This window comes from Podarcis muralis, chromosome 13 (genome assembly GCF_964188315.1).
Source record: "Podarcis muralis chromosome 13, rPodMur119.hap1.1, whole genome shotgun sequence".
Taxonomy (NCBI): Eukaryota; Metazoa; Chordata; class Lepidosauria; order Squamata; family Lacertidae; genus Podarcis; species Podarcis muralis.
In genome coordinates this window covers 25,167,464-25,179,062 of record NC_135667.1, presented here as the reverse complement: position 1 = coordinate 25,179,062, position 11,599 = coordinate 25,167,464, and the positions used below count along the sequence as shown (strand labels likewise).

Sequence of the window (11,599 nt, the reverse complement as noted above, 5' to 3'; positions counted from 1 at the left end):
CCACCCAAATGGGGAGGGGGTGTTCTTTCTGAATACCTTCTCTGTGTTGAAGTTCATTGCAGAAAGCCAAAGTGTGCAAATTATCCTATATTTTTTCAATGCATTAAAGGCTTCATAGTGCTTTTGTATATATTTGTGAACATGCTAGTTGGGCCTCCCCCGTGTGGTGGCATGTGTGTGGTTGCCTGGAGGTGGAGAGCCAAAGGGAGCATGGAAACCCCCCTGGAAATTAGTCCCACTGGTATAAATTTAATGAGTCACATTATTTGGTCATTTTTCATGGAAAACAAAGTTGTTAAAAAATACTGTGAGGACACTTAGAAACTTTGAAGAGTTTATATGTTATGGGGAAAGTAAGTTTCGTAAGATCTGTTGGAGGATTGTGCACAATGGCCAGAGAATGTACAAACTCCAGTCAATGTATGCCTATTTCTCAAGTTCTGTTGGAGACTGTGTGTACTGACTAGGGAATGTGAAGAATATCCTCTTCCACGAAGAATTATGTGCATAGTCTCCACAATGACTGTTGGACAGTCGTGGGTGGTTATGCACATTAACTGCTCTACTTACCTTGCTGAGGTCCTGGACTGCAGGTCGGACATAGAGGAATGGTGGGAGGAACCAGCTGGAGAACCACCAAAGAAAGAAGGCTCAGAGCTTAGGGAGTGGCAGTGGGGTAATGATGTGTGTTCAGAGGGGGAAGAGGGAGAAGACTGGGAAGAGGAGGTATCCGAAGATGAAAAGGTAACAAGATTTAGTGAACAGGAAGAGGCTGTAGCAGAGGCAGAAGTGGAGACAAGAGAAGAAGGAGGCCAAGATAGAGTTTCTCCAGGGGAAAGCTCATAGTTTTAAAATCCAAGGCATATGAAAACGTTGAATGAAATAAAATGCAGCACAACACTGAGGCAGGCACTGGGGAATCCCTTTGATTTATGAGTTTCACGGTGAGAGGCAGTATATATTTTTATTGGTTTTATCAGTTACAATTGTAAAAAGTGATTTAAAAAATGCAATACAGATCTCAACTTAAACAGCTTGTTGAAAGAGAAAGACAACAGAGAGGGCAGTTGTCTAAAGTAGACACTTTTATAAGTACTTTCTTTTAGAAAATAATGTGAAGTCCCTGATAATAAAAGTCCCTAAAGATCAGTCCAAATAGACTCCAGTGATAAAGCTTATATTAACAGTACCATAAGCCTGAAAAACATAAACTTTACATTGTTACCTTCACAAATTAGTGTGGTATAAGCAATAAATAAATTTCCCCTTTAAAAAACCCTCCATCAATTATAGAGAAAATTGTGACTGAAAATTATCAAAAAGGAGTGGCTGAACAGTGCTTATGAATTTCAAGTCTCCTTTTATTTTGTTCTACAGATCATCTTACCAGTGGTCTGAACCCTTCATCCAGTGCTATTTTTATAGGGGAGAAAGTTCGAGAAGCTCACAATGAACACCTCCCTTGTTCTCTTACAATGGCAAAGGTGTCCACCTGAGAGCTGCAGGAACTGAGTTCCAGTGAGTTCCACCACCTGAAAAGCCTCGCCTTCATCCTTCCTGAGTGCCTGAATTTCCATCCAAGCTCAGGAGTACACATCATGAGGTCTCCCAAGGGTCTTTTTTTCTGATCAGGAATCATAGGCAGGAAGGGAGGTTGAAAAATGAGGCAGAAGCATTTACAAGACCTTGGGCATCTTAGCAACAATGAAGTAATCTCAGAACCCTGCTCCTATTGACAGTCTAAAAACCTTCTCAAGTGCATTGAACATGAAATAGAAATGCATATCCTTTGGGATTGTGCCCCCCTCAGAAACAATGACAGATTTCTTTATTTTTACAGCACTGTTTGGAACACACCCCTGAGACCTTTTGATTCCAACAGAAAAAAATGACATTCTGGGTCCTAGTTACACTGCTCCGAACTCTAACTTCCACTACCCTGCACAATTCAAAAGTAAAGCTAAGGATTTCGTGCTATCTGTGTATTCCACCTCTTTTAGGAAATAATTTTCTTCATCATTCTCCTTTGCAGTGCCCCCTTCACATCATTGTTTCTGAGGGTGTAGATCAGTGGGTTCAACAAAGGGGAGAGTATGTTGTTAAAAAGGGCAATCTTGCTATCTTTGCTAAGTGAGTAGCTGGAGAAGGGCCTGACATATTGAAACATAGAGCTGCCATAAAATAGCAGGACAACTGTGAGATGAGAAGCACAAGTTGAAAAGGCTTTCCTCATCCCAGAGGAAGAATGCATTTTCAGAACCCTCAAGATGATGTGAATATAGGAAAGGAGGACACACATGCCTGGTCCGATGCCCATTATAGGGCTAGCAGCCAGCATGGCAATAATATTACCAGAGATATCACCACAGGAAATAGCTAGGAGGGGAGGGATGTCACAGAAGAAGTAGTTGATCTTATTGATACCACAAAGGGGCAGGCGCAATGTGAGAAGGGTGTGGATGGTGGCATTGAGTGAACTTGTGAACCAAGAAGCTGACACTAGTTGGGCACAGAGTTTGTAATTCATGACCACATTATAGCGGAGAGGATTGCAGATGGCAACGTAACGATCATAAGCCATGGCAGCCAACAGGAGTGGCTCAGTACCAATGAATAAGATGAAGAAAAAGAGTTGCATCTTACATCTTTCATGTGAGATGGCATTTGTCCCTGAGATCAGATGCACTATTATCTGTGGAATAGTGGTTGTAGTCTGGCAGATGTCCAGGAGGGATAGATTGCTCAGAAAGAAGTACATGGGAGTTTGAAGATTTGGTTGTAAGCAGACAAGAATTATGATCAGAACATTCCCCATCAGTGTGAAGAGATAAGTGATGAGCAGAAATCCAGTGAAGAGAAAACGCCATTCATTAAGCTTCGAAAATGCCAGGAAGATGAATTCAGATGGAGCGGATTCATTACAGACATGACCCATTGGATGAGCTTCATAGATAGATTTTTATCTGCTGATACATTATTAGGGTGGAAAACCAAAATACATTATTAGTGATAAAACAGGAAATTGAATTAGCAAATCATTAATACTTTGACATTGCAAAATAGCTTCAACTTTTTGTTTCATTTTTCTCTATTTGCATATATGCTAATATAACTTTGTGGGGCAGAATTGGACTAGATGGTCTCCAGGATCCTTTCCATCTCTTGATCCCAATTTTAGACAAGAGGTTGCCTTATGACTTGGCCTGTGAATGATCTCTTTTATTAATTAGAGATCAGATGTTGCCATAGGAACTAAATTGCTTGCCAATTGATATAATCAAGCTAGATCTTTGTGTGAAAAAGTGAGGAGATAGCAGTTAGTGTCAGACAGAATCTGGAAGCTGTGGAGTCTAAAAAGCTAACAACATATTAGAATACTGTCTGTCTTTCTTGAGAGCTTATATGGGAGCAGTGGATTTGGCTGTCGGCTGGGGTGGTTCAGCCTTACATCTACTTGTGCTTAACTCAAATATTACAAAATTCCAATAAATGCCCAATGACCACTTTCATAAGAAATCCAAACTTCCATAATAACTCTTCCCTAAAATGTCTCACCATTCATATTTGAAGTGAGTGTAATAAACTGTGTTCTCATTCCTCACACATATCTTTTACAATATTATATGAACAGGTGGTCTCAGCTGTGTCTGGAAGTGCAAAGGAGTTGATTTATACCATAAACTTATACATGTCTATATGGAGGTTAAGTTCCATTGAGTTGAGCATCTCCCAACTCTATTTGAGATTGCTACCTTGATTGTGGACAATGCTTTCAGGGACAGCAATGAATGAGTGAGCACTGTTAATTTAAGAGGTATGAGTTTATTAATAAAATACACTCTTAATCCTGCAGCAGAGATAACACTTAAATGAAAACTTTTGCGTGTTGAGTCACAGTAGCCCCCCAATAATTCACACTTCACACATCAATTTTTGTTTAAGGTTTTTGGCATAATTTTTGGCCACAACTTTATTCAAATACAAAAAATGTGAGTGGTTGCTTAGGCATTGGTTATGACTATCTGTCCTTGCCCTCAGGGACAGAGCTGGCCTTCCGGACACCAGTGGAAGCCAGCGTGGGAAACAAGTATTGGGTGAGAAATAAAGCCGGGAACCAGACCATTACTTCTCACCCTCATGTTCCTGTGGGGCTTGCACGGCCCAAGTCCGACTCCGGGGACAAGGACGAAAGAATGGCAAGCCCCTGGATTTCCTTTAACGGAATTCCCATTCGCATCATTTGGAGGGGTAGGCACTTACCCCTCCAAGCACCAATTTAACCAATGCCTAACCGCCAACCTTACAAGTTGTGACGATTTGCTACGCAGTAGGCAAAAACCAAATGGCACCAGCCAATCAGCCAGATGGCAAAATTCCTACCAGGCCCTCGCACCAAGGCGAACGACCCCATGACAGGCATAGCAAGGTCAAGCAAACCTTCAATACCCCCCTTAAACAAGGGAGGGAGGGCGGGTGATCCGATGCAAAACGGCCAAGAGGCCGTGCCAAAGTCTGGCCCCTGTATATATAGACTCTGACCCCTCCTCCGAATTGGCAACAATCAAAACACCCCAGCAACCCAGTTTAACCATTTAAATGGTCGGGATTCAACTAAATTTGCCTAGTCACCGGAGGGTGGCCTGTTCCCAACCGCAACACGTGCTCTCTGCTAGGGAGAACACGCTTTGTCAGTTCTGGTCTTCACATCACCCAGCTGAGTGGAGCACATTTTCCACTGAGTAGCACATTTTCCTTATAGTTTGCTCCCCCCCCCCACAACTCATAGCAAGGTAAATGAGGATTAATTTGGAAGCCCCTTCCTCATTGGTTCAGGCCTGTAAGACATCCCTCCAGGAAATGAAAACAGGCCAGGGAAGAAAAGCCAAGAAGGGATTAATCACAAGAAGACCCACAGTCTTAGTAATGGCAGCCTGTGTTGGATATAGAGAAAGAGTTCTTACCAAATACTTTTTCTGTGTGCGGTTCATTGCAGGAATCCCAAGAGTGAGAAGCATTTGATTTAATTTCAGTCAAATAAATGCTGCATGGTGCTTTTATATATTTGTAGGCAAGTCAGCTGCCCCCCCCCCCCCCGCCACTGCAGAGGCGTTTGTGTGTGTTGGAGGGGAAATCATAGGAGAGTATGAAAGAGAGAAAGCCAGGAAACTAACCCCACCAGACCAAATATAATGAGTCACATGAAACAACTTATTTATTTATTGTTTGCTGCCCTCTTCTGTCTATTCAGGTTATGCTATTTCACAAGTCTCTTTATAAATTGATAATGCTTTGTGTTTGTGTGTTGAATGATTTCATGACATATCTCTTATATACTCCAGGAATAAAGAAAGCACTCTAACATGCTTCTGAACAGCTACCACAGATTATTTATTTATGTGTTCAGACCCAGAAACTGCCCCCTTAAATAAATTCACACTTGACTCAAATTTGGTTTTGGTTTTTGGCAGAATTTTGGCCACATCTTTATTGATTACAGAAAGTGACTGGTTGCATAGGCTCTGGTTCGACTAGCTCCCTGCCATGCAGGTAGCGCTGACCCAGGGTTCCAGCATAGGTCAGCCAAGGGTGAACACCTGGATACGCGGAAAGCCAGGAACGGGCTAACTCCACCACCCAAATGCCCCCCTGGACTCAGGCACGGGCACAACCCCCTCTCAGGGGTTGACCAAACTATTGAGTCCCTGGATTCCTTTAATGATCTTCACATAGGGATGGCAAGAGCATTCTCCCATCCCTATCACCTGAACCAGAGCCTATCCGCAACCTTACAAGTTGTAACGATTTGCTATGCGGCAGGCGAAACCCAAATGGCAACAGCTAATCAGCCAAGTGGGGAAAATTCCTGCCGTGCCCCTGTCCTAATGACAGACAACACACGAGGGCATAGCAAGGTCAAGCATGCAAGCCCAAAATATAGGGAGAGGTGGGCAGGTGTTCTGAATGCACGTGCCGAAAGAGGAAACTCTGGGTCACTTGCATGGGAGAAGGAGAAGAAGAGTTTGGATTTGATATCCCGCTTTATCACTACCCGAAGGAGTCTCAAAGCAGCTAACATTCTCCTTTCCCTTCCTCCCCCACAACAAACACTCTGTGAGGTGAGTGGGGCTGAGAGACTTCAAAGAAGTGTGACTAGCCCAAGGTCACCCAGCACCTGCATGAGGAGGAGCAGAGAAGCGAACCCGGTTCCCCAGATTACGAGACTACCGCTCTTAACCACTATACCACACTGGCTCCCATGGGCATAAATAGGTCCCTTTGTGTCCCATTGGCCAGATTGCACCCAGCTTCGAGAGACCTACCAATCGGGTGTTGTGGCTGACCAATCGTACCCACCCACAACACAGGGTGTCGGTTCTCCAGGTCTCACCGCAATACATGCCCTCTTTAAGGGAGGACCCGATTTCTCTTATACTCCAGGAATAAAGAAATCACTCTACATCTAACATGCTTCTGAACAGCTACCATAGATTATTTATTTATTAAAAATATTTATCTGAAGTAAAACAAAAACGAACCGACTGTTCATAATTTTAAGGACACATTCAAGGACACATCCCAGCAGGATACAAATGCTAAAAAGGATTAAAATTAAGGTTGGTGAGAGGTGTGGCTTGGTAGAGGGTTTAGCCTGGACAGAATACTGAGAACCTGGCAGGCCTAGACAAGTGATCCTTGGGCCTGAAATTCCCATCTCTGTTCTTGGCTAATCTCTGTTCATAATATACAAATAGCAATTGGGTTGATATTTTGCTTTGTGGTTTTCCCTTGTTAGATGCTTTGGGCAGGACTTCTTCATTAATGCACAACAGATGGGGTCTTATTTTCACTGTGGGCACCTGGAGAATTCTTCTGATGCTGTGTAGAAAAGATCCCCAAGGTGTTCTCCAGAGCTTTAAAGTCACTGTGCCACTGTTTCCAGAAACACATGATGCTGGAGAGCAGTAAGGCCAAATAACTCCACCATTTTTCTCTGTAGCTTTGGCAACTTAACTAAGAGCTGCAATTCCAAATGAGGTGCAAATTCTGCTCACTCTTTGAAATGAGATGAAACCATTTTGATCACCAGCCTGTTTCCCCTGCTTATTTTGCAAGACAACTGAGGTATTTAATTTGGTGAGTTATCTGAACTTGACAATGAATATTTGGACCTATGCTTCTACTTCAGATAGGTATACTTTTAGTATAATAGTGGTAATGAAGGCAACTTGGCAACTATATGGCATTACACAAGGTCCCTCTAAGAACTCCAACCATAAATTGAAGCCTCTAGTTAAATTAAAATAAATTTTATGCTTCATTAGATGTGCATCAGCCTTCAGAAGACCCATTTTTGTTTTTAATAATGGATGTTTTCGTCATTAGGGACCTGATTTTGTTAGTGGTTTTGGACTGAAATATTAATATAGTTATTTGGTTACTTATGTAAATTCTTGACTATTTGTATTGGATATTTGTATTGTATATGCTTGCCTATAAACAATGGATAAAGCAGTACATAAACAACTTTTCCCTGCTCCCCTTTCTTCTGTACAACCAAGCCTGAAAAGATGCAGTGTTCCACCCTACTGAGTTGACATATGAGACATATGTCATTCTGATCATTTCAGTAAGGATCCTATAATATTCATAGATTCATATAATGGATTCATAGCATCATAGAGTTGGAAGGCACCACAGGGGTCATCTAGTCCAACCTCCTGCAATGCAGGAATGGGCTTGAACCCACAACCTTGAGACGAAGAGTCTCAAAGTCTACTGACAAACTTTAGACATGCCTGAGCTGAATTCTTGAACTCTTCACACACCTTTTTTGGTGTGACCTTATTTTGGATTGAGAGCGGATTAGAGAGGGAGGCCTCTACCGTTTTTCTCCAGTAATGTAATGTAATGGGGCTTATTTGGGTCACAGGAAATTATCTGAGGGCACTCGAAGCAATGATCTTGCTCAAGTTCAAGAACTCTTTGTCTTGTGATTGCCTGAATTACACAATAGTCCAGTTCAAAGCTGAGTCAAACAATGGCTTAACACAAGGATAGTCAATATAGTGCTCTCCATATATTGCCTTACAGTTCCCATCATCCCTGAACATTGGCCATGTTGGGTGGGACTGATTAAATGTACTGCATTGCCTGTTAGAACAAATGGACAAATATATGGGTTACTGGGGTGTGTGTGTGTGTCTCAATTTCAATGCTTCTTTAAGAGTCCTTCTGCTGCCATGCTGCTGTGAGTTAATGCATGCTTTGGTTTAGTGTGCAATGCATAAAAAGTATACCATTAGGTACACTGCCTTGGGAAAACCCATGATTAAATATTTTCATTATCATTATCATTATTCAGACATTATGGTAGGAAGACATTATATCTGTGAAAACAGCAAATATATAGGGGGAAATGTGATTTTACAAATTCATGCAAAATATGGCTTTTGATTGTACCTGTTGCTCATGTCACACAGTTGTCACAGATTTTATACAGATGACTTCCCATAAGAAGGTGATATGACACCTGTTGACACATTACTCTGAAGAAAGGTGCATTTGTTGATTTGAACAGCTGAACTATTGTGTACATGTAGATTGATTATGCACTCCTTGAATGTTAACATCACTATGGCCAATCACTGTTTGCTAGCTTCATAACCATAACCTCGGAGAACCATAATAATTGATTTGTATGGGATAACTCTCCCCTTCCTGAGTCTTTCTTAAATAGCATTAAACAATGTTATGTTCCTTTTTTCATATTAAGTGGAGACAAAAGAAAGGACTATTTCACTTGAAACAAATAACATGATATTAACTACTACAAGCTGTGTTAATGATCATTACCTTAGGTAGCTTCAGAAAAGAATTAGTCGAATTCAAGGAAATAAGTTTTTTAGATTGATATTATCCATGATAACTAAATGAGGAGGTGAGGAGGCTGTCCACCTGGATTGGACTCCACCTCTCAACAGTCATGAATAGTATGGCCAGTGGACAGGGGTCATGAGAGTTGTATTCCAATGATATATGGAGGGTCACAAGTCCCCCACCCCTGGCTGAATGGAGCATCCTGAGCAGCAGGTGTTGGGGACATGCCATGACTCGAAAATTTTTTAGAGGAATCTGATTGACTACTGTTGGAAACAGAATCATTGATGAGAGAGCTGGTCTACTTGTTTAAATCTGTGTTCTTAGTATACTTGTACTGACCTAGGGTGCAACATAATATCTTTATTTACCACTGCTGCTGCTATTACTGCTATCACTCATGTTATTCTGTGGTCTTTCTAGGAAGGTGATTGAGTAACCTAAATTCTTATTCATGGTGCATTTTGTGACTGAGGCATACCTGCAGGGGAGCTCAAGGTCAGCGAAGCAAATGAAGAATGGCAGCTCTGTGTCTGAATTTCGGCTTCTGGGGTTCCAGAGTCTTCCAGGGTGGCAGACCCTACTCTTCACCATGTTCTTACTTATCTACCTCCTAACCATCACAGGCAATGTGGTTATTATTTCAGTCGTCAAGCTGGAGTCGTATCTTCATTCCCCTATGTACTCTTTCCTCCAAAACCTCTCCTTCCTAGAGATCTGGTACACCACTACCATTGTGCCCAAGATGCTCAGTAGCCTCCTCATGGAGAACAAGAGCATATCCTTCATTGGATGCATGGCACAGCTCTACTTTTTTGTCTTCTTTGGTGCAACGGAGTGCTTCCTATTATCTGTGATGGCATATGATCGGTACCTTGCAATCTGTGACCCATTGCATTATGCAGAAGCCATGAACACACAGTTCTGCACCCGCTTGGCAATAGGGTCTTGGGTGATTGGTCTCTTCACAGGGTTGCTACCTTCATTGCTGATTTCTAGGCTGCATTTCTGTAGATCTAACCAAATCAATCATTTCTTCTGTGACATCCCACCTCTGCTGAAGCTCTCCTGTTCTGACACTTCCACCACCGAAATGAGCATTTTTGTGCTGTCTATATTGGTACTTTTCACATGTTTCTTGCTTACCTTGGTGTCCTATGCATTTATCATCAAGACTATCCTGAAAATCCCTTCTGTTTCTGGAAGAAAAAAGACTTTCTCCACCTGTGGCTCACACTTGGCTGTGGTGGTGATATATTATGGCACCATGATCTCCATGTATGTTCGACCCAGTGCTAGTCTTTCATCAGAGCTGAATAAGGTGGTCTCCATCTTCTACACTGTGCTAACACCACTTCTCAACCCTGTCATCTACAGTCTGAGGAACAAAGATTTCAAGGATGCCTTGCAGAAACTAGTCAATAGGAAATGTTTACATAGCTTGCCAAGTAGAGAAAGGAAGTCCACTGGCTTTGGTTGTTGTTAAGGATGATCTCATGTACTTGTTTTGTTGTTATATTTTACCTTGCATTTACATTTAGAATTTCTGCAAATTATCTGTGAGAAAAGCCAGGAATTGCATAGCCTTATAGAGTAAATTTCTAACACCATGTTCATGTGTTTATGGGTATTTAGAAATGCATACTGGTGCTGATTTTATTATTGATTTATTAACAGCAGTTGAAGCTGTCCCTACACAAATCCAGAAAGGAGTCCTTAAGACGGTTGGATGGTGCTCTTTCTGGCAACTACTGGTGCCAAAAATATTGCTCTTCTTTCCTTTGGACAATATCAGTGAGATGTGGAGGGAGGGCTGTCTTGTAATCTGCGCAGCCCAGGACCTCCATACACACTACCCAGGCTGTGCCCCAGGGAGGACACTTTGCTGCTGCTAACACAGCAGTTTGACATCAACCTGGGAGGTGCACTCCATTGCCTCTCAGGACAGACCCATGCTTGCAATAAAAATGCTATACTACAATCTAAAACTGTATGGAATACAAATACAGCACCAGATAATAAAATCAATCAGTACAGCAAGACTCTCAAGCAGCAAAAGCACATGTTACACCTTAAGAGAGGTACCTCTAAAAATACTTTAAAGCTTAAGGATTCAGAGTAGGCCCATTGAAATGAATGAAAATGACAATGTTAGGTCATTTCAATATGTCAACTTTGAGTAGAGTTTAATTGGGTGCAACCCCATTATGAAGGCAGAGGAACCCATCACCTTGTTCAATAAAAAATGCATTATGGGAACTGGGTAAAGGTTTCTAAGGAGATCCTTATTTTTTCTTAGGTATTTTGCAATGTGAGTCACATAGAGAACATGTTGTATTCTGCTATAGTGCTGTATAAAGGAAGAGTGTACTAAACACCCTTGAGAAATAGCTCTGGCTGTTATACCTTATTGTGAAATATGTTTGATATTTCAAAGGGAAAGGTACCATCATCTTTGCTCTGAATTGTGTCTCTCTCTCTCTGTGTGTTTTTTTTTATGAATTTTTGCCACGATGTATAGGTTTGTAGAATGACACACAATTTATAAGTAATTTTAACAAATTGGGGTTCCCTTGAAATCTTTTGAAAGTTTTGCTTTGAAGACAAAACCTCAATTTTGCTTTGAAATTTTTTTGAGGGGTGGGTGGGTTGAGTTTCTGGAACTTGAAATTTAGCAGTAACTCTTAACATTAAGTGCATGTGCCTATATATGAAGAGCAAA

General features: G+C 41.6%; 2 protein-coding genes across 2 annotated transcripts; one reads left to right on the top strand and one right to left on the bottom strand.

Moving 5' to 3' along the window:
• Positions 1–1,996: 1,996 nt before the first annotated feature.
• On the bottom strand, positions 1,997–2,935 carry LOC114582994 (olfactory receptor 5V1-like). The gene has a single exon (XM_028704340.2). The coding sequence runs from the start codon at positions 2,933–2,935 to the stop codon at positions 1,997–1,999; it is 939 nt and encodes a 312-aa protein (XP_028560173.1).
• A 6,453-nt stretch (positions 2,936–9,388) lies between these two features.
• On the top strand, positions 9,389–10,363 carry OR11L1 (olfactory receptor family 11 subfamily L member 1). Its single transcript, XM_028704341.2, has one exon. The coding sequence runs from the start codon at positions 9,389–9,391 to the stop codon at positions 10,361–10,363; it is 975 nt and encodes a 324-aa protein (XP_028560174.2).
• Positions 10,364–11,599: the final 1,236 nt, after the last annotated feature.